General features: G+C 39.9%; 1 protein-coding gene across 4 annotated transcripts in view; it reads left to right on the top strand.

Annotated features, from left to right (window-relative positions):
* The window catches only part of MCF2 (MCF.2 cell line derived transforming sequence), a 97,597-nt gene that overhangs the window by 45,148 nt on the left and 29,050 nt on the right, over positions 1 to 23,399 (top strand). For 2 of the 4 annotated variants that reach the window (XM_065901272.1, XM_065901273.1), the window contains 10 exons: positions 6,605 to 6,724; positions 7,525 to 7,641; positions 9,117 to 9,266; positions 11,918 to 12,051; positions 12,358 to 12,472; positions 15,392 to 15,511; positions 17,263 to 17,454; positions 19,252 to 19,443; positions 20,736 to 20,907; positions 22,416 to 22,463. In XM_065901272.1, the coding sequence (XP_065757344.1) occupies positions 6,605 to 6,724; positions 7,525 to 7,641; positions 9,117 to 9,266; positions 11,918 to 12,051; positions 12,358 to 12,472; positions 15,392 to 15,511; positions 17,263 to 17,454; positions 19,252 to 19,443; positions 20,736 to 20,907; positions 22,416 to 22,463 (1,360 nt within the window). The remainder of the gene's footprint in view (positions 1 to 6,604; positions 6,725 to 7,524; positions 7,642 to 9,116; positions 9,267 to 11,917; positions 12,052 to 12,357; positions 12,473 to 15,391; positions 15,512 to 17,262; positions 17,455 to 19,251; positions 19,444 to 20,735; positions 20,908 to 22,415; positions 22,464 to 23,399) is intronic. The other 2 variants (XM_065901276.1, XM_065901275.1) reach the window with 1 other exon arrangement.

Genomic DNA, 23,399 nt, shown 5'->3' with positions numbered 1-23,399 from the left:
GTTTAGGGTCCAGGAAAGAGCTTGTCCTTAGCATTCAGACTGGCCTGGTTTCCCTCTTATTGTGACTGCATTTCTCTGCCCTAAGGATGCAAAGAAAAAGCTCTAGGAATATAAATTGTTTTCATAGTAAAATAATCAAATTTTTATGTGGCATCAGCCACTGTAAGCGTTTTTAAAGAAATAACTAGAATAACTGAAAAGCGAGCAGGGGGTGTATGAATTGCCTGTCTGAGATGCCGCACAAAAGAATATTAAACAAGGTTAATTTCCAGACTTCAGTAGTGAAAAAGCGATGCCTTTTGTCATTGTTATTGCTGTTGAGGCCATATAACTGGATGATCTGAAGACAGGCATGAGGAGAAGGGAGTAAATGTCTTCTCCAGGAGGGGAAGGGGAGAGAAAACGAATTCTGTGCGCCTTAACTTGAAGAACCGGTCGGAGCTGCTGCGGAGGGCTGGGGTGGGGCTGTGCTCAGAAACGGGAGAAATGGCTCTGAGCCCTATGAAGACAGGCGGCATGTTCATTTTTACTGAGGCGCCTTTAAGCAGTCACATGTTGGAACTCCAAAAAAAAAAAAAGCCTGCAACCAGTGCCTAAAACCAATGCTGTTTCCTCTCTCATGCTGCATGCTTTTTTTTTTGGTAAAGAAGAAAGCAATAAAAGAAAACAAGGCTGACCCTTGCTCACATCTTTTTGCTTTTTTGACAGGCTCTCAAAAATGATTTATAGTTTGAAAATCTAGGGTTTGATTTTGGAGAAAATAGGAACTGTGCCTTTTCATGTTTATATAACCATCCAGATTAGAGATCTTTAAGGCAGCATACCAGAGAATGTAGAAATGTAGTTTCCCCAAACCGAATGGGAAACCTCAGGGGGCTTGCGCTATATTTGCTATAAGATATGTGCATCTGATCCTGTTTATGATATGTGATATGCTGTTTGAATGTTCATTTCAATAGCGGCTTTAAAATAGATTATCTTGAATCTTTTAGTTATGCAAACATCTGTATATAAAGAATAGAATCTGTCTCTATACCTATTTGTATGCTCACATGCAAACACATGCAGACTGACCCTAAAGCCAAAATGGCCTTTCAGGTTAAAATTTCTCAAGAGTGCCCTGTCCCCTCCAGATTCTCATAGCCAGCGATCACAGCCAGAGAAGTGGACAGAGCGTTGATACTGGCCCAGGTTCAGATGTATGAAGCTTTAGTTCCAAGGTTGCAAACTGGTAGTCCATACATGTGTTTTGTTGAGACCATCCAGCGCTTTAACAAGCTTTCCATTTGTTTCCCATCTTTGAAAATCGTGTTTCCCACAGAAGTCTGGATTTCTGGCTTTTGAGAAATCACAGATTTGGCAGAGCTGGGCCCACCTTCCCACATGACGGCATTTAGCTGGAACTGACTAGTTGTGAAGTGAGGATAAAAGAACCTGTTGCATGTAAAATACTTAGTATGATGTCATAATATAATGAGGATAATTCTCATAATAGTCATTCAGTAAAACGGAACACTCCCACCCACGGCCAGCTAGCCAGTCTCCTGTCCCTACCTTAAGGCTTTGAGGGGTCCTGAATACATGTAAATATACGTACATGTGTGTGTGTGTGTGTGTGTGTGTGTGTGTATGTGTGGGTGTGTGTATATTATGCTGGAGAGAAGCTATTAAAAGTCATTCACATGAGGTTGTGGTTTTACTATAACTAGTTCGGCACCTATTTAAATTCGGGGAAGTGAGTGGGACTGGGATTCATACATGGGGTCTAATGCATGTGAGGCATAGAAACGATATGCCTGGTCTGAACTGTATGATTTAGTTTTCTAAAAAAACAACTGACAAATCACATGAATTGTTTGAGTGCCACCCAATTGTTTAGTAGTTTTGCCTACTAAATAATAGCTGTTGCCTACAAGTTATTCCTTCCTTCAAATGGCTTAGATTTGAGAGTAGCTATTGGGTTAACAGAATCCATGTATTCTAGGAAGATTTCCATGGCAGCTCAATAAAGATTCCAAAATTATCCTATAAGGAACAACATTGCAAATGTAATTATACAGGCAATAAATGAAGTGTTCATCCTTGATAGGACAGTTTCTTTAGAAATGCAGATATTTGTGGGCTTTTAAAAATATGTATTTATTTATTTATTTGGCTGCATTGGGTCTTAGTTGCAGCACGTGGGATCTAGTTCCCTGACCAGGGATTGAACCGAGACCCCCTGCATTGTGAGCTCGGAGTCTTAACCACTGGACCACCAGGGAAGTCCTATAGGTTTTCTGTGATAAGCAAATCACTAAACATTTTGAAGGAATTAAGGGAGGAGAAGGTATGATAAAATAATCAGGAAGTTTTACTTAAGAATGATCTCCTTAGAATGTAGAAATATCTTTAGAAGCATTTTATTCAGCTTTCAATGTTTGGGATAAGCCACTTTATCAAATAGATGGAATAACTGATTTAGTAAAACAGCCAACATGAAACCCCTGACTTAGGAGCAGCTGAATACCTGCAAACCCTGCCTGAACTCTCTTCCCCATGGATGCTGTGAACAGTGATTCTGCTTCTCTCTGCTCTCTACTTTGTTCCCTGCTGTGTGATCAGCTGTCCCAGGGTCTGGCTGCTTGTTCTCCTAGGAGTGGCAGGTTAGAGACCAGGGCCTGACCTCAGGGCAGAGAGTTGCCATGTGGTCTTCTCTGCTCCCATAGTATCACCACCCCCACCCCACCCCCGCCAATTTTGGAGGTGGGTCAGTATTCCAGGCTTTAAGTTAGTCATCGCCAGGGTGTTGCATCTAGAGATTTCCAATGCAATACCAGAGAATATGACATTAAGGAAAGTCAGAGACAAAAAGACAATGAGAGCAGATCAACCTAGAATCCATGAAACAATAAAAGTAATAGTGCTTTAAGTGCTGGCAAAAGTAGGATGCTTTCGATTTCATTTAAAAGTGAAAAAATAAGCTGGGGCAAGGCAGGTTAAGTATAATAATTATGCCTGTAATATGCCCATGTGAAGGAGAAGGAAAGGCTTAACTCCTAAAGTGAATAGGATAGAAATACACTTAGTGCTGTCAGTCTAGAAGTAGGTCCAGAGTTCTCACAGGTCTCTGTCAGAGTTTCCCCTTAAGCAATCCTTTATCCATATCCCAAAAAAGTTTTCTACCTAAGTCTGCTTGTTCTTCTTTAGGTCCAAGAACCCAAGATAAATTAAAAAAACTATCTTATTAACTTTTTTAGAGTTGACAGAGTAGCTTGATAGTCATTATTTCTTTTAATTCTTATAATAACTATGGCAAGTATGTACCATTCTTAGCAGAAAATATAATAGACATTATGTGCATAATAGATGGTAGGATACACATTATCATTGGGACTCTCTGTCTCTACTTCCAGTTCTCTGTACATTGTTGGCTTTGTTCTTTGGAGTAAGCTTCCTCTAGCAGCAGGGGTCATGGCTATCAGTAGCTCTGGAACTGCATCCTCAAAGTTTCCTTCCCTCAGCACTAGTTTGAAAAACCCTAGTGTGGGACTTTTTACGTTAAATTTTCATCCCACTTCAAATCATTGTGTGTTAGAAGGGCAAGGTCATGAAGAAAGAGAACAGTTCTCATTAGAAACCAATATTAAGAATAATAAGAGGTTGGGCTTCCCTGGTGGCACAGTGCTTAAGAATCTGCCTGCCAACGCAGGGGACACGGGTTTGAGCCCTGGTCCGGTAAGATCCCACATGCCGCGGAGTAACTAAACCCGTGCGCCACAACTACTGAGCCTGCACTCTAGAGCCCCCGAGCCACAATTACTGAAGTCTGCGTGCCACAACTACTGAAGACCACACGCCTAGAGCCCGTGCTCCACAACAGAAGCCACCACAATGAGAAGCCCGCGCACCACAACGAAGAGTAGCCTCTGCTTGCCACAACTAGAGAAAGCCCACGTGCAGCAACGAAGACCCAACGCAGCCAAAAATAATAAATAAATAAAACAAATAAATTTGTTTTAAAAAAAAAGAATAATAGGAGGTTGTCTTAGTCCTTATGGGCTGCTATAACAGAATACCATAGACTGTGTGGCTTATAGACAACAGAAATTTATTTCTCACAGTTCTAGAGTCTGGAGTCCAAGATCAAGGTGCCAGCAGATTCGGTGTCTGGTGAGAGCCTACTTCCCGGTTGGTTCATAGATGGCCATCTTTTCTCTGTGTCCTCACATGGCATAAGGTGTGAGGGAGCTCTCTGGGGTCTCTTTTGTAAGGGCACTAATCCCATTCATGAGGGCTCCACCTTCATGCCCTAATCATCTCCTGAAGCCCCCACCACCAGATACCTTCACTTTGTGGGTTAAGTTTCAACATATGAATTTTGAGGGGAGGGGAAGTAGTTTCTCATGAAGGGAGAGGGTAATACAGATATGGCCACCTAGAGGAGTTTTCAGGTAGATAGCCATCCCGATTTGTGTCTATTTGTAATCATTGTTTAGTTTATTGATTTAATTTTGTGCTCCTTTCTTTTACCTATTTGTATCACACTCAGTTCTCTTTCCCTGACTGTAGTTCTCATCGCCACTTGTTTATGTTTTTATCATCATCTCAAGTTGAATTTTAAAAATCTCCAGTTTTGAATGTCATTTCAGAGTCTAGGTCTTATCCCTCTGTGAAAGTTATTCTTTTTTTTTAATAGACTTTATTTTTTAGAGCAGGATTAGGTTCACAGCAAATTGAGCAGAAAGTACAGAGTTCCCATATACCCCTGCCTCCACAGTATCTTATTAATTTTTGTTTTATAGTTTTCTTCAATTATTAATATTCCAGCATTCCTAAAAGATGACTATATTTTAAACATTTTGGACATATTTTGCTTTATTACGCTTTAACCCACTGTTCTGAGACTGATGACTCCGAACTCTACATTCCCAGTGTAGGCTTCTTTCCCTCCTTACTTGTATGTCCATTTGTCTGATGGACATCATCAGATTGTCCTAATGACCCTTCCAACAGGTCAAGGAATGGGAATCAGTATCATATCCCCCTCCTGAAAACCTGCTTCTCTTGTGTTCCCATGTCAGTGAGGGTCGTACCATTCACCCAGTTACTCAAGCCAAAAATCTGGAAATTGATTGTCCTAGTCTTTCCTTTCTCATCAGACACAGCCAGTCATCATGCCTTGCAGAGAGTACCTCCTAAATTTTACCCTCATCCCTGCTATTGTTGCTCCAGTTCAGAAACTCACCATCCCTGGCTTGGAGGACTGTTCAGCCTTCAGGCTCATCTGTTTGCTTCCACTCTTGTCCAAATCCTGTCCTTTTCCAAAGCCAAAGTGATCCTTCTAAAATGCAGGTCTGATCGTGTTGCTCTGCTGCTTAAAAGCTCTTGAGTCTCCCTTTGCCGCCAGGAAAAAACCCAAGGTCTTTCCTGATCTGGCTCCTGCTCATCTTTCTAGCACCATCTCCCATTGCTGCACCCCTCCACTCCCATCAGCATTTTCCTCTAGCTTTCTGGACTGGGACCTCTTGATGTGGGGCAGACTCGGGTGCCGACTCAGACTTTACCAGCTGGGTCAAGTTATACTTAAACTCTACAAGCCTCACTATTTTTTGTTTGTAAAAGAGGATAGCCTAACTAATTCACAGGATTATTATGAAGAGGAACTGTGATAATGTTGGCAAAATACTTCGTATACAGTAAGCATTTGATATGTGGTGTTTTATCATTTATATCAGGCTATGCTATTCCACCCCTTGCAAATTCTGCATAGTGCCCTCCTTGTCTTTTGCATTCTTTCATTTAATGATTATTTCTTGACCACCTACTATGCGCCAGTATTCTAAGAAGCTGGGAAACATGGGTGCACCAGAACAAGATTCTAATCCAATTTATTCCTCTTTATGGGAGACCTTTTTGACATTCCTAGGTCTAGGGTGCTCTATGCTACCACTTCCTGTTGTATATTATTCTAATTTCCTTGTTTCATTTATCAACTTATCGTCCTATAGAGTAAATGATACTAATGGACTCTACTATTAGATTGTCATTTTCTTGCAAGCTGGGTAGGGACTATATTTTATTAATTTGTGTACACCAAGTGTTAACAGTGCCTGATATTCATTCACTTAAATACATGGGGTAGACACGTAGAAGATATTCTGTGAATGTTGCTTGACTGAACTAAAAATGTGAGTCCATAAAATAGTTTTCTTCCATTGTTTACTGCAGGTATTCAGTATTTCAGCTCCCTTTGGCATTTAGGGTTATCCTAGAAACCTGCCTCCTAATTCTGTTTTACAGGGATTAAATGCAATTTGAGTGCAAACAACTAAGTTTAAAATGAAGTTTAAGAGTATAATTTCTCATAACTTGGGATTGACTTTAGTGTGAGAAAATTCCAGGCCACGAGAACTGCAAGGATCTGACCTGATGACCTTACATTAGTTTTATTTCTATTTTTGTGTTTTTAGATTTTATCGATATCCATTTTTTAAAGTTTTATCCTTTTAGTGGCTTTTATGACTTTAGAATTTGTTTTCTTTAACTATATATTTTCTGCCATGTGCTCACTTGAATGCATGTTTTGACAATTTTTTCTTGCTTTCCTGTGGTCTTTCTATAGGCTTCCTTCCCTGGGAACTTGCACTTGGTTTTGGTCCTTCGTCCTACCAGTTTTCTCCAACGAACTTTCACAGACATTGGATTTCGATTTAGTCAGGAAGATTTCATACTCAAATTACCAGTAAGAGTATTTAAATGTTTTGTCCCTTTCTCATGAAGACTTTGCACCATGCTATTGATGTTTTACATGTGGTCACAGAGCATGTAAAAGAAAAAGATAGAATTTATCTTCCCAAAATGTAAAATCAAAATGCCTAAAAGTCTTCTGCTCCTACTGTTAAAATAGAGGAAAAGATTAATCAACTTGTAACAAAGCAGTTCCTTTTGAAAAAGATGTATGTCACCTATGTTGTATATGTGTATATATGTATGTGTGCATGTGTATAAAATCAGGACATTTTATTTTTAGAGAAAAAAATGAGTGTGTGTTTTATGTATTTGAACTCCCATGAACTTACATCCTGAGCTAGTTCAGAGTAACAATTTTTTTTTCAAAAGATATTTTTATACGTTTTTAGAGTTAGGAATAGAGTGCTCATAAATTTGGGTACTTTTGCAAAGATCAGTCCCTCCTGATAAATTATAATTTACTGCAGAAAGCCCTTTTACTTTGTTATGGGCTTAACATTCTTTCAGAAGGTTGACCATTGACAGTGCAAAATTTTAGATCAGGGGGAATCAGGTGTTTGGGTTTCTATGGAGATTACTTTCGCTTTACAGAGAAATGTTTTGTAAATGACACCTGTTATTCCCTGAGGGAAGGTAGTGTATCCATGTGGGAGGGGATGTACAGGAGAGAATTGTTAGAACCATTTATAAAAGATAACATTCTGCTAAATGAATGCTAAAGTTCATTGTATGGCTGAGTGGAGGGATGCCACGGGGGGCAGTTAACAGTATCTTTCTTGCTTATTTATGTAGGTTGTTATGCTGAGCTCAGTTAGTGATTTGCTGACATACATTGATGACGAGCAGTTAACCCCTGAGTTAGGCGGCACCTTGCAGTACTGCCACAGTGAATGGATCATCTTCAGAAATGTATGTTTCTTTTGCCCTTACCGTAGAGCCTATAGTTTGTGTTAGCTTTGAAATCTAGTTCTAGAGTTGTTTGTTTTCCTCCTTGGGAAAAACAGGTTTCTGGGGCTCCTATTTTACAAAAACATGTATAATTCAACATCTTGATTTTCTTCCCTAGGAAGTATCTAGAAATGATGCAGAGTCACTGAGGATGGCATTTGAGTGAGAGGCCTATAGGGAGTAAGGAGATCCTACTCTACCCACCCCCTCCTGTGGCCATGTAGTAACTTGAAACCAAGGGTTTGGGTTCAAATCCTAGCAGTGCTGATTTTTAGGGATTTAACTTTGTGCAAGTTGTAAAAGCTCTCTCAGCCTCAGTTTTTCCAAGTATAAAATGGGAAGAATAAGACTTTACCTCATAGGAATATCAGGAAGATTAAATGAGATTACAGATGTAAAATGTTTGGCATTGTGCCTGGCCTATGGTCCACCCTCAAAAAATGCAAGTAATCTTATTAATCTCATCAGCTTAGTGATTCTCCTGGGGCAGTTAGATTTGTAGCAAAGATGCCTTCTGTTCCAGAAATGTACGAATAGGCAAGGGCCCGGTGCCTCACAGGTGTGAATCTGTCCTATAAAAATCTTTACTCCAAATCCCAGAGATATGGGAACCCTTCTGAAGGAAATAATGATATTTAATTCAATCAGGATTCTATTTTCCTCATCCTTATTTTCATTCAGCAGTCCTGTTCACTCGTACGAAAGTGTATTGTCAAAGTAAGCAGTGTCTTGCCTTTAATAACCTATAAAGCTATAAATAAAAGAGCAGACACCTTGAGTTGCATGGTAAACAACGGGTTAATATGGTCTCTACATGTTGTCCTTCTTTCTCTGAGTCATTGATTTTGGAAACAAAATAAACAACCCAACCTTACTTGACATTTTAGGGCAGCAGAGCCTTTGGGGGTCACAATTTCAAATCTTCCCCAGTACCTGAAATGAACTGTTGTGACTAATATTCCTCTGTCACCTTAGTCCATTGCCTTGTTTGAAATGCTAATACTTGCTCATAAATGATAATAAATATAAAGTGGCTTTGATGTTCTCATTTCTCTTCAGAAGTAAAGTTATTATCAAATAATTTTGCAGTTTCAGAATTTAATAGAATAAGGAAACACTGTGTTTTGCAAGAGAATAAAACAAATTACTCTTTACATGGCATCTTTAAGAAAGAGTTTTCATCGTTGTTTGAGAAATAAGTACAGAAGTTTAGGTAAAAGACATTTGAGAAGACTTTCTACCTCACTTCAGTTTCTTAGGGGCTTAGATGCAAAGTTAGAGTTGATTGTCAAGGGCATTGCCAGCTTTCCTCAGCAGAGTTCATAGTATATGTGTTTGCTGTCATACCTAAATGAAAGTTAATACGATTGCTGGTCTAGGTTTTGATATGCTGGCAGAACTTCCATACAATTAAAAGCATCACGGGCTCTTTGCAGGCTATAGAAAATTTTGCCCTCACAGTGAAAGACATGGCTCAGATGTTACAGTCCTTTGGAACTGAACTGGCTGAGACAGAACTACCAGATGATATTCCCGCAATAGAAGAAATCCTTGCAATTCGTGCTGAAAGGTACCACCTGTTAAAGGTATGTCTGATAGAGGGGACAAACCAAAATTTCCCATGGTCTTTCTTTTGATAGAGAGATGTTGAGTGTCCATTTCACACAGATTGCTGGGTAGGGAGACAAAGGAGATATTTATATATTATAAAGCACACTATTAAAAAAAAAGAATACTTTACAAGAGGAAGATGTCCTGGATATGTGGAATCGAAGTGTCCCTTGTTTAAACGGTGCATTCTCTTGAGCAGCTGTTTATTTGTAAATAGAATAGTTTATCACTGCTCCAGAATAAGAGATCCACAGTCATTTTTGTTGCCATGCATTCTGTATCTTGTAGAAAGGGCCTCTCATTTGGAAAGCTAGAGTGAGGGTCAAGAGGCAGACAGGTGTTCTGTTTCAACATCCAGCAGAGGTACACTGTGAAATGGAGAAGGAGAACTTGAAGAGGAGTCAGGAGGCCTGGTTTTTTGTCCCAACTCTGCCATATACTAGCATTGTGACCGAGCCAAACATTGCTAAATTGATTACAAGCTTTCTTTTCCACAGAGTACTAGTTCCTGATGTCTTCTACAATAGACCATAGCTAGCAAGTTGATCTTACTCTCCTCCCCAGTTGTCTGGAGGGTTGTGTTGTGAAGGATTCCGAGTCACGTTTCAGACAGTCGCCAAATACTTTTAGATTTACTTTCCCCCAAAAGTTTGAGCATGATCTGAACAAGCACCAGGCATCCCTGTAAAACTCATGTCCTTTGTATGATAACAGGCATGCTGGGGGCACTGACAGATACAAGCTCTATGTGGAGGTGACATTTTTATGTTAAGAAGAGGAGAGAAATGGGAATTTTGAATCATAATCTAAAAGCAAAACTCTATTCAAGGAGAAAAAGCTCTGTCCCTCACAAGTTGAGTGACTTGGTCATTTGCTTACCCTCTCTGAGTCTCAGTTTCCTTATATGTACGATGGGGTTGATGATGATGATGATACATGCATACCTTGTAGGGCTGTCGTGAGGATGAAATGAAGTAAGTATCTGATGTATGTCAAACAGTGTTTGACACATAGTTGGCACTTCATAAACAGTAGCTCTTAATGTTTATGTTCTTATTTCGTGTTGGTATCTTGGAACCTGTTCCCAGAAAATACATGGGCACCCAAATTTTTCCTTAAAGTTTCAGAGGGCCTTTGCATCTCCTGAAGGGAGTGATAGATCACTCTTAGATCCCTAAAGGATCAAGATCCTTCTAAGGTTAAGACCTTCTGAATAGAAGTACATGCTTCATGGTGAATTCATTAATCCAAACGTGAAGTAACAGAGTACTTATGGCCAGTAGTGATTGGTAACAATTAAGGATTTGTAGGAAAGGTATCTAACTATATCTGAATATGCATTAAATATTATTTGTAACTGTATGCTTTCTAGTGTGGTAGTCTTTATTACAGTACTACTGCTTTATTGGAGCACATTAAAAATATTAGCAAAATAGAATAGAATAAATTAGAACTTTCTTTTTTTATTGAGGTATAGTTGATTTACAATACTATATTCGTTTCAGGTGTACAGCATAGTGATTCACAATTTTTAAAGGTTATGCTCCATTTATAGTTATTGTAAAATATTGGCTATATGCCCCGTGCTGTATCCTTGTAGCTCATTTTATTCATAGTAGTTTGTACCTCTTAATTACCTACCCCTATTTTGCCCCTCCCCCCTGCCCTCTCCCCACTGGTAACCACTAGTTTGTTGTCTGTATGTGTGAGGCTGTTTCTTTTTTGCTATGTTCACTAGTTTGTTATACTTTTTAGATTCCACGTATAAGTGATATCATACAGTATTTGTCTTTCTTTGTCAGACTTACCTCACTTAGCATAATACCCTCCAGGTCCATCCATGTTGTTGCAAATGGCAAATTTCGTTCTTTTTAATGGCTGAGTAATATTCCATTGTATATATATACCACATCTTCTTTATCCATTCACCTGTTGATGGATACTTAGGTTGTTTCCACATTAAATTAGAACTTTCTTTTTATTATTAATTAATTAATTTATTTATGGCTGTGTTGGGTCTTCGTTGCTGCGTGTGGGCTTTCTCTAGCTACAGGGAGCGGGGGCTACTCCTCTTTTCGGTGTGCGGGCTTCTCATTGCAGTGGCTTGTCTTTGTTGCAGTGCATGGGCTGTAGGTGCTCAGGCTTCAGTAGTTGTGGCACACGGGTTCAGGAGTTGTGTCTTGAGAGTGCAGGTTCAGTAATTGTGGTGCACGGGCTTAGTTGCTCTGCGGCATGTGGGATCTTCTGGGACCAGGGCTCGAACCCATGTGCCCTGCATTGGCAGGCGGATTCTTAACCACTGTGCCACCAGGGAAGTCCCTAAATTAGAACTTTCTACCTGTGACAGAAGGAGGTTACAAACCGAGCATGGGGTGCTTCTGTCTGTAAAGATCTTATAAAATTAGTGATTGCAAATCCATCTCAATAGGCAGGGCTTCTTGGAGATCCTCACGGCTTTTGGATTCTGTGATAATGAGGTATTCCTTGAGTTTTCACTTATGAAAGCAAAGGCCGTTCTAGAACTGCTGTTTCTATTCTGCATGCTGTTGCTGTATGCTTCCTTTTCCCCAGGTCATTCAGAATAGGTTCCCAGCAGGCTGATTCATCCTATTTTGCCTTTGCACAGAAGGATATTACAGCTGTAACCAAAGAAGGAAAAATCCTGCTAACAAATCTGGAAGTGCCTGATGCCGAAGATGCCGTGAGTTCAAGACTTGAAAATCATCAGCAAATTTGTGGTGACTGGCAAACTATTAATAAGTGAGTAGTGCTCTTTTGGGTTTAGAGTTACTTATTTTATACCTTTGAAAGGGAATTATACATTTTTGCTGCTACCTGTTAAGTGTGAAAGTATTCCTGGACCTCTGGGAATCTGAGAACTCCTTCCTGAGATGTTTCACGGAGCTTAGTTTGCTCAGAGAGGAGGTTCTGTGGACACTGATGGTCTCTACCTGGACCAGATGTCATGGGCTGTGACTTTGCCTATAATTCTTAACATCCAGACCACGCTTATCTACATACCTGCAACACAAATCGTTGTTTTAATTATGACTTTGCTTTGTTAAGGTTGCTCACTCAAGTACATGATATGGAAATAGCTTTTGATGGATTTTGGGAAAAACACCAGCTAAAAATGGAGCAATATCTGCAACTCTGGAAGTTTGAGCAGGATTTTCAAGAGGTCAGTTAAAACTTTCCTTGATACGGTGTTTTTCATTATGCTGGAGGTTCTTACTCCTTGATCATCAGAAACAGTCTTGCAAGGTACCCATTTATACCCCCAGAGAGGTGAAAAGAGGCAAGTGTGAGTGAACCTTGACGTAGAATGAAGAAAACAGCTTCGAAAATGCCAAGACACCTACTTCTGGCTTAAACTCATTTCTTACGAGAAAGCACTTAAGTCCTAACACAGATGACAGGGATAAAGTTGCTATCTACACTGATGTTTGATATTCAAATTTATTTTAGATACAAAATGCTTTTGGACTATGGGATAACTTTCCAAGGAAATAATACCAACTTCCTTCATGATTTTTTTTTTTTTTTTCGGTACGCGGGCCTCTCACTGTTGTGGCCTCTCCCGTTGCGGAGCACAGGCTCCGGACGCTCAGGCTCAGCGGCCATGGCTCACAGGCCTAGCCGCTCCGTGGCATGTGGGATCTTCCCGGACCGGGGCACGGACCCGTGTCCCCTGCATTGGCAGGCGGACTCTCAACCACTGCGCCACTAGGGAAGCCCCTTCATGATTTTTTAAATACCATATATCTATGCTGACCATATTTAATATAATCTAACGAAACATTTTTTTCTGATCCAGCAATTTATTTTCTATGAAAAGCCTGATGGATGAAATTAAATCATGTTTAATTATACATTATTTAAAAGGTTATAAGTATATTCTAGTTCCATCCTTCTGAAAAATCCATCCCATGTGGATTTATTTTCTTCTTTTCTTTAATGGTCAGCATCCAAGCTTCTCCCAGTCTCTGTCATAGTATTTTCCCACGGATCCAAGGAAAACTCACTTCTCTCTCTTGCACGTGGTCAGCTTGTTTCTACCCATGAGTGGCTGACTCGTCTGGCAGAATCAGTTGGGGGAGGGGCACTGCGTTCTGAACCCAGGGCTCAGTTACTACCAGCCTTTTCCCTCCAGTGATTCAGATTTTGAAGTGCGTGCTCTGCGTGAAACCTTTCTTAAAGAGAGAATAGGTCAAATTGCTCTTGGGCCTTCCAGATTATTTGTGTCGGTCCCTCCTCCCCAACCAAACACATGCAAAAACAACACTTTTCCTGAATAGACCCATTGCGCCTCTACTTATATGTTAATTTGCCTCCAGGTTAAATTCTTGCCCTGTGGTTATAGTCTGTTTCATGAAGTCATTGTTGCCTCCGATCGGTATTGCTGTTGTTTGTCTTGGATTGTAATCTCACTGACACGATCTGTCTCTCGTAGTGACATGAAGATGGGTTCTGGCTATTTAGGAATTAACTAAATAAAGGCTTAATTGGCAATTCAAACTTACAAGAAAAAATTGAATATTCTCAAACTTGAGATAATGTACAGAATAGGAATATTTTCTTGCGTAATCACAGTACAGCGATCAAATTTTGTACATTTACGAATAATGCAATCGTTTTCTAATTATCTGCCATCAGTATTCCGATTTTGTCAATTGACTCAATCATGCCATTTATATCATTTTTCCCCCCTCAGCACAGGATCCAGTCTAGAGAGTCAGGTATTGCATTAAGTTGTCATGTGTCTTTAGTCTCCTTTAATCTATAACATTTCCATAGCCTTTCTTTGTCTTTTATGGCACTGACATTTTGGAAAAATACAGTCAGTTTTAAAATAAAATATTCACCATTTTGAGTTTGTCTGACATTGTCTCATGATCAGATTAATCTCCGCATGACCAGCAAGAATACTGCATACGTGATGTTTCCTTTGGAGGGTATCACATCTGCAGGTAGATGAGGTCCATCTGCCCCTCATTGTTGGTAGCGGTTTTGATCACCCTGTCAGAGTGTTGTTGAATTTCTCCAGAGTATGGTTACTTTTTTCCCTCTTGCAACTAGTAGACAATATGTGGGGAGAAAATTTAAAGCCATGCAAATATCTTGTTCCTCATCAAAAATTCCCCATCCAGTTTAGCATCAATTGATGATTCTTGCTTCAAAGTATGATGGTTGTGAAATGCTGATCTTCATATCTCAGTGTAGATATGTCATGGAGTTGTAACTGTTTCAGGCCCACCAGTAGGAACAAGAGTACAAATCATTTTGAAGAAGCTAGAAAATTGTCTATCAAGGATACTGTCTGGGGGAGTTCCCTAGCATTCCAGTGGTTAGGACTGCGCTCTCACAGCTGAGGGCCCGGGTTCAATCCCTGGTTGGGGAACAAAGGTCCCACAAGCTGTGCAGTGTGGCCAAATAAATAAATAAATAAAGGGTTTTTTTTTTTAAAAAAAGAATGCTGTTTGGTGTTTATCTATTTATTGGGCTCGTGGCTTCCTAGTTTTTAGTTCATTACTGTTCTTAACTGTTTTGGTGTTTCCACCTGGCTGCTGTGTCCTTGTGACATGTCCAAACATTTTGATCACTTCTTTACTTCCTGGCATAAAGAGATGTTCCGAACTAATCTTACTCCTACTCTGCTTCAGCCCTGGAACCAGCCAATTTCCTGCAAAGCCCCACTTTCTTTTTCTGGGAAATGATATTAAAGACCAAGATCTGGGTGCTAGGTGTGCTCATTGCTACTGAAGGGTCTTTGTTTCTAGAACCATTCACCATAGAGCTAGGGAATATATATGCATGTATATACACGTATATATACTTCCATACCTGTCCATATACACATGCCCTTACATGTACGTAGTGATCTTTTATAAATCATCAGTACACACCGATGTCTAGCAGGTTAAATTTTAACAGATTAAATTGATTTCTGTGAATAAAATAACTGAAGACATTTTCCATATGTGCGATTTTTCCATACTGATGTTCTTAATTACTAGCATTTACTACAAAACTTGATTATTAAGGGAAAATGCTTAATAATTTATACGCTTTTAAGACTTTTTCTCCCCCTTATTTTTAGCTCGTGAGTGAAGCTGAACTTCTTTTAAACCAACAAGCAGAGTTGGCAGATGTAACAGGGAATATAGCTCAAGTAAAACAAAAAATTAAAAAGTTGGAAAACTTAGATGAAAATTCTCAGGTAAGATTACATTTTAGATGTTCTCTATATTTATGGGGTATAATAGTCACATTTTGATGTTTTTTAGTAATATAAACCCTTATTATGATTAATCTCTCATAGCAACAATCTGTATAATTGGTTCAGTAATATTGGTCTATATTCTGTTTTGTTCGATGTGGGCCTGAGTTGACTCTGTAGTTATGTTATGTAGTTGTAACTGTTGCAGGCCCATCAATAGGAACAAGAACATAAATCATTTTGAAGAAGCTAGGAAATTGTCTATCAAGAATGCTATTTGTGGGCTTCCCTGGTGGTGCAGTGGTTGAGAGTCTGCCTGCCGATGCAGGGGACATGGGTTCGTGCCCCGGTCCGGGAAGATCCCACATGCCACGGAGCGGTTGGGCCCGTGAGTCATGGCCGCTGAGCCTGCGCGTCCGGAGCCTGTGCTCTGCAACGGGAGAGGCCACAGCAGTGAGAGGCCCGCGTACCGCAAAAAAAAAAAAGAATGCTATTTGGTATTTGAAAATGATGGAAACATAATAACATAATTCCTTAAATAACCATCATTTGATATATGCAATTGAATCAAACATAGATTCATACAGATAGATCTACTTAGCCTTACCAGTTGTCCTCATCTATACATTGGGGATGTAATGACCTACTTTTCAGAGTGATTGTGAGGATTTATTTAGATGCTGTAGATAAAACACTTAGCACAGTACCTGGGATATATGGATATATAGTAAGTACCCACAAGAGCCAGCTATCATTGTTCTGCTGGTCTTAAAGCTTAGACTAATGGCTTTAATACTCAGCACATTCTAGCTTTGCTCTCCTGTCTCGTATGTGAGAGTAAGGCCCTTGTTTTTAAGGTGTGTTCTCAGCAAACAAATAGATTTATGGGTGTACCACAAGCATCTAAAAACCAAAATTGAGAGGCAGCAGTTGTGGTACCTAGTTCTGAAATGGTGCTTGTAGATCTTTGTGATCATGGGGCAACTTACAAATCTTTATGGTATAGGAGAAAGAGAAGGCAAACTGGCTTGCAAACTAGGGAGCTTTGAATTTTTTGCTTGGCTTTGTTTTGTTTGTTTTCATTTTGTTTTGTTTTGTTTTGAATAATTTTTAGTTTTAATTGTGGTAAAAGACACACAACATAAAATTTACCATCTTCACCATTTTGAAGTGTACAGTTCATTGAGTGTATTCACGTTGTTGTATAACAGATCTCCAGAACTTTTTCATCTTGCAATATACTGGGTGGGGCTGGGGGATGGTCAGTAGTTGATAGAGTAGAGACTAGGCTGCTGAGATCCCTTTTGACAGGGAAACCCTGTGGCGGTCACTTCATGTGTGTAAAGTACTCAGGTAGATGCTGACTAGACCTAATGGGATTTCCAAGACTGAAGTGATATGAAATCCCTTAGCTTTCACTTGGCTTTTGTGTACCTCATTTGATATATGCGGTTCTGTTCTAAATCTGTACATACCAAGAGGAACAAATCTAATCCACATTCTGGGCAGGCTGGTTAATTTTCTGTTTCTGTGACCAGAAGTGCATGAGCTTCTGATGACATCACTGCCATAGCTAGTGACTGTAACTGGAGGCTTTTTTTGCAGCCAGCAGAAGTATGACAACAAACTGTATATTTGGCAATATATGTCTCTGGTTCGACCATTTATGCTTGTTTAATTGCATTCTTTTCTCCCCCTCTATTCAGAAAGAGATCATGCAGTTTTTGTTTCCGTTCTTTCTTAAAAATCAGGACCTGTTAGCAAAGGCCCAGTTCGTGATACTACATGGACACAGGCTCGCAGCAAGTCACCATTACGCCCTGGATTTGATCTGCCAGAGGTGCAATGAGCTACGTTACCTTTCTGATATTTTGGTGAATGAGATCAAAACCAAACGGATACAGCTCAGCAGGACCTTTAAAATGCATAAAATCCTACAGCAGGTAGTGTCATGGGACATGGTGCATTTCTGAAAGAGAAGATACTTTTTTTTCCCCGGGTCCTTCTCAGAGGCTATGGGGCTAAGGTCTGGTATAGCTTTGGAATTAAATTTGTAGGAAGTCTGAAGGACTGAGTTTGATTATGCTTGTTTACTCCGTCTACTTTGCAGTATTCGGAGCAGGTCCAGTATTGTACGAATTTTGGCCTCTGTTCTGAATATTGACGTGGTGGTGGCAGTGGTTTCCTCTCTATTTTGGGTCCATCTCTGTAGCCTTTGCCCTGGCGATAGTTTGCAATCAGAACACTTAAAAAAGCCCTGGGGGCATTTTGCTAAAGCCTGACACTCATTCCACATTTCATAGTTACAGCAATAACAAATTAAACAGTGATTGGAAGCTATTCCTCCACGGCTTGTGGGTCTGACCCCTTTGATGATTAGGCGGTGAAGAGAAGTTGTGATCATGGCAGTGGAATGTAAAATAGGGGTATCACTTATAGGCATCGGATCTGAATGTGAGCATTCTAATCTGTACATCTCCTTCTCTGGCAAGGAAACTTTTATCCTTGTCCTTGGCAATCATTATGCATTTATATTACGCTTGATATTTTGCGAGGAGTTTCATATTTCAATTATTGATTTTGGGAAAATAACGTGCAGCTGAAGTGCTGGTGTTGAGAGAATGGTCAGACGCCTGCTGCAGAATGAATTCCTCATTATGAAATGAGTGCAGCACTTCCCACACTTGGCTGGGTGTCAGAAATACCTGTGGAGACACAGAGACTTGTGGTTGCCAAGGCGGAGGGGGGGTGAGGGAGGGATGGAGTGGAAGTTTCAGATTAGCAGATGCAAACTATTACATATAGGATGGATAAACAACAAGCCCCTACTGTATAGCACAGGGAACTATATTCAATATCCTGTAATAAACCATAATGGAAAAGAATATGAAAAAGAATGTATGTATATGTATAACTGAATCACATTGCTGTACAGCAGAAATTAACACAACATTGTAAATCAACTATACTTCAATTAAAAAGAAAGAAGAGGGGGGCTTCCCGGGTGGCGCAGTGGTTGAGAGTCCGCCTGCCGATGCAGGGGACGCGGATTCATGCCCCGGTTCGGGAAGATCCCACATGCCGCAGAGCGGCTGGGCCCGTGAGCCATGGCCGCTGAGCCTGCGCGTCCGGAGCCTGTGCTCCGCAACGGGAGAGGCCCGCGTACCAAAAAAAAAAAAAAAAAAAAAAAAAAAAAGGAAGGGACTTTACAGTGGTTAAGAATCCGCCTGCCAATGCAGGGGACACGGGTTCGAGCCCTGGTCCGGGAAGATCCCACATGCCGCGGAGCAACTAAGCCTGTGCACCACAACTTCTGAGCCCGCGTGCCACAACTACTGAAGCCCACGCGCCTAGAGGCCGTGCTGTGCAACAAGAGAAGCCACTGCAATGAGAAACCCACGCACTGTAACGAAAAAGAGCAGCCCCCACTTGCTGCAACCAGAGAAAGCCCGTGCACAGCAATGAAGACAACACAGCCAAAAATAAACAAATAAATAAATAAATTTTAAAAAAAGAAGTACCTGTGGAATGCTGTAAAAATATAAATGCCTGGCTTACAGCCCAGAGCTACTGAATCAGAATTTCTGGGGGTAGAAACCGGATATCTTTTTTTTTTTTTAACAGCTCTGAAAACAACTCTGATTCACAGAAGCCAGAGCTGATAAACACTCTCCTAAGGGACAAGCATATTTCTTCTTTATTCATTCATGGTTTGTGCATGTGTGTGATTTGCTCACCAGGCTCACCAGTGCTGTGATGAAGGAGAGTGCCTTCTGGCTAATCAAGAAATAAATAAGTTTCAGTCTAAAAAAGATGCTCAGAAAGCCCTCCAAGACATCGAAAATTTTCTTGAAATGGCTCTACCCTTTATAAATTATGATCCTGAAACCCTGCAGTATGAATTTGATGTGGTTTTATCCCCTGAACTCAAGGTAAGAGGCTTTTGGGGGCAAGTAAGCAAACTTTAAAAAACTATAATTGCATTAGTGTTGATAAGAGTTTTACTGCTTCGCAGGTAACTTTATGTCACGTTGCAATTACACAGTTCTCTTAAGGATTAGGGGTTGTATCAGAGCCACTGTTAGGCGTCAAAGAATCCAAAGGCTTATGTTTGCCTTATAATGAAGAGTAATTTCCTTTCTGAGCTCTGACTGCAGTATTTTTAAGTTTTTAATTTATTGTTTATTTTTATTTTTTTGGCCACACCGCGCGGCACGTAGGATCTTAGTTCCCCAACCAGGGATCGAACCCGTGCCCCCTGCAGTGCAAGTGCAGAGTCTTAACCACTGGACCGCCAGGGAAGTCCCATGACTGCCTTATTTTTCAACTCTTTTCACATACTAGGAGCTCTCACATACATTTTCTTGTGCATCCCTGGACTAAGGCCCAAAACTGTCCTAGAATATTGGACCCATATCAAGAACACTCTACCCAAAACATCTTTCCTTTGTGCTGCAGTGACTACCAGCAGATGCTCTGGGGACACAGATCTGGCTTTCCTACTCAATTTGAGGATGAAGAGATGAGGGAAGGATCTGTGTCTTCTTGGGGAAGGGGGAGCAGCAGAGGCTGGTGTTGGCAGGGTAGAGAGCTATAGGTTAGTTCAGCACCACCCTGTTGCAGCTGCCATGAAGCCCTGTCTCCACGTTGTAGATAGGAGCATTTGTGATGCTGTTTGCTGCTAAAATGTCTCATTGACCCTTAAGTTTGGAGCAGTATCTAAATCCATTCTTAGCTGCAGATCTGAGGGGAATACTCCAGAAGATCAGAAACGTGGCGATAACCAAGTGATTCTCTAGCTGCCTCAAATCATCAGTGGCTCTGAGGAACCTTTTACAACATGGTGAACTATAGAACGTCCTGCAGGCTAAAATATAACAAACTACCGTGATAACGCTTAACCTGGTGGCTTTCTCGTACCAAACACGCCTCCTTTTCAGGCCTTGATCCCCTTTCACCCAATGAAGGGTAAATCACTTTACGCAGTGACCTATTTCATGACTGCTTGATAAATTTCTTCTTCAAGTTGTTTTGGCTGAGACCTTCTGGTTTTATAACCATGTGAAATAATGCATTAATCTGTTTCCCATTACTTTCCTAAATTTCTGGTTATATATTAAACTCTATATTAATTTTTTATCTGTCTGAGTCTGAGAAATGTAATAGGATTTGTAATGACCCCCATTTCAGAAACTATTTCATAGAATTCTTGTGCAACCTGCAGGTTCAAATGCAGACCATACAACTCAAGCTTGAAAACATCCGAAGTATATTTGAGAACCAACAGGCCGGTTTCAGAAACCTGACTGATAAGCGCGTGAGGCCAATTCCATTTGTAGTACCTGCTTCTGACAGTTTGATCAGATCTAGAGAACCATTTTTTTCACCCAAACAAGGTAGAGTATCTTACATTCCCCTTCTCTATCTCTTCTTTCCCTGCTATTGTTTACTTTGTTACTCTTGATGTAAATACTGAACTCATTCTTCAGTCCCGAGCAACTGAAATTTTATTTTTAGCGTCCTTGGTCATGTACAAATTATATTGTACAAGACAGGAGTTGTGGTAGAGATTCTCGTACGATAATTAAACATAGTAGTAGTATAGCATAGTACGGGATGCTGCACATCTGGACTGAATTGCCCAGTCCTGCAATAAATATGAACATTGTACTAGCATCAAACTCACCCTTTTCTTCAGCAGGTAGAAGAAAGCATATGAAACTGGTATATACACGCATGTATTTACCACTTCTTGGGATAAACTAGTACTTGGTTCTTATAAGCTTCTAGTAAGTGAATGATAAGATAGATAGATAGATACTCGAATGAATTGCCTTTTCTAAATAGGCACAGGTAAATTGAGTAGTTTCGCTGGTAATTAACTGTCACAAAGTTCATGTACTCGTTTTAATCTTTGTAGACTAGTGTTAAGCATGTAATATCCATTTCTGTTTTCTACGTTCTATGGGATAAAAAGAATTATCCTCGCTGTGATGTTGAGCTACTTTGGAAATAAGATGACTATTGCCCCAAGGTTTTTCTTGAGCTGCCTCTGGGGCCTCTTAGGGGAAAGAAGTTTGGCCTTCGGGGCCCTAAGTTAGTTGAGTGGGTGAACATGGGACTAAATTCGGTCTCTTTGATCTGAGAGAATCAGAGACTTCATTAATGATGGGAACTGCTTTGAAAATCAGAGAAAGCCTGAGCCAGGCATAATGAATATAAAAATCCAGCTCAGCCCCAGCATGGATCAGATTAAAACGAGGTGATGAAAGCAGATAACTAGGCTAAGATGATGAAAGTTATATAGTTAATAGTTATTAAATATAAAAATATACTCACAAGTAAAACCATGAACAATGCCATAAATAAATTATACTAAGAAGATACTGGGTAAAAGAATAAAAAGAACAAACAACCAATAGGGGATAAAAACCAACAGCTATGGGAATAAAAATAGAATAGGTTGATATTCCTGAACAGAAGACAGAGCTCAGATTTCTGGCTCCATTCATGGGTTATGTGACCTTGGGTAGTTCACTTAACCTCCTTTGTTGGTTTTGCCTTGGTTTCCTTGTCTGTAAAATAGGAACAGTAATACCTACTGATTTCAAAGTGTTGTGAAGACAAAGTGGAAAAAAATTGTAGAATATAAAAAAATACTCAATAAACTAGACTGTTCTTTCCCTCATGACTAAGGCCTCTTGCTTTATGGTCTTCTAAAAGCTCAACTCCTCTGAAGGCGTTCCGAAAGCGGCATGCCTCAGGTTGAGGAATAGAGCTCTGAAAAGACTGCCTAAGACCCACTCAAGGCCTTAGTCACTAAAAGTAACATTTTGTTTTGTGTTGTTTCATTTTTTTTCTTTCTGATATTCTTATTTAATGGCGTTACACTTTCTTTCTGCAGTGGGAGTTGGATACTCTTTCTTTCAAGCATGTAAACTTTTTTCAAAAGGTACCCATCTTTATTACTTTTCATCAGTACATTTTCTGAGTTTGTGTACGTGTGAAAAACCAGTTTGGCATCTAAAACCAGCAGCAATTCATTCTTGCATTCTGCCTAGGATTAACTTTCTCCTTTTTTTCATAATAAGCATATCCATTATTCTCTCAGTACTAAGCTTACCTTGGAAAATAACTATATAAAAAGTAGATTATTCCCTTTCATCAAATGACCACTCATAAGACGAAAACAATTGGCCATGTTAAAATAAATCAAGCTTGCTTTCATTGTAGAGACTCTCTGTCACCCAGAATAAAGCTGTTTGTTGGGAGTAGCTTGAATTTGCCTCGGTTTAGAACTGCCTAATGTATTTATAAGGAAGAAGGCAGCTTACTGAATAAATGACATGGATGGATAAATGATTTTATCTGTTATCCATCATGGTTTCTAAATTAAATCAGAGCATTATTTATGCTACAAACACTGTTCATTTTACCTAATTGGTCTGTGAGTAGTGGGGATTCTAACAATCAGTTCCAAATAATTCTTCAAGACTTTTAATTGCTAAGCCAAATATATAAGATTTGGTAAAAAAAAAAAAAAAAAAGATTTGGTCAAATCAAGGCATAAATGTTAATTTTTTATAAAATAAGTCAAACTGTTTTTTTGTTGTTTTTGTTTGTTTATTTTCATTAATTTGCATCAAATAGAATCTTGTATCTAACACAGTGTCTGGCAGCTAGCAAGATGTAGTAACTATTTGCTGAATTAACATTTCATACAGAGGGAAGTTATGGAAGAACATTGTGTGCGAGGGGTAAGATGTGGTTTGAGCTCCCAAATCTGTAGCTCTAGTCTAGATCTTTCTCCTGAACTTCAGAGTCTGCATTTCCAATTTGCCTCCTTGAATTTCCTACCGGCAGCTCAGTCTCAGCGGACCCCAAAACT

Source organism: Phocoena phocoena, chromosome X, assembly GCF_963924675.1.
Source record: "Phocoena phocoena chromosome X, mPhoPho1.1, whole genome shotgun sequence".
NCBI classification, from domain to species: Eukaryota; Metazoa; Chordata; class Mammalia; order Artiodactyla; family Phocoenidae; genus Phocoena; species Phocoena phocoena.
This window is presented reverse-complemented; position numbering and strand designations above follow the sequence as displayed.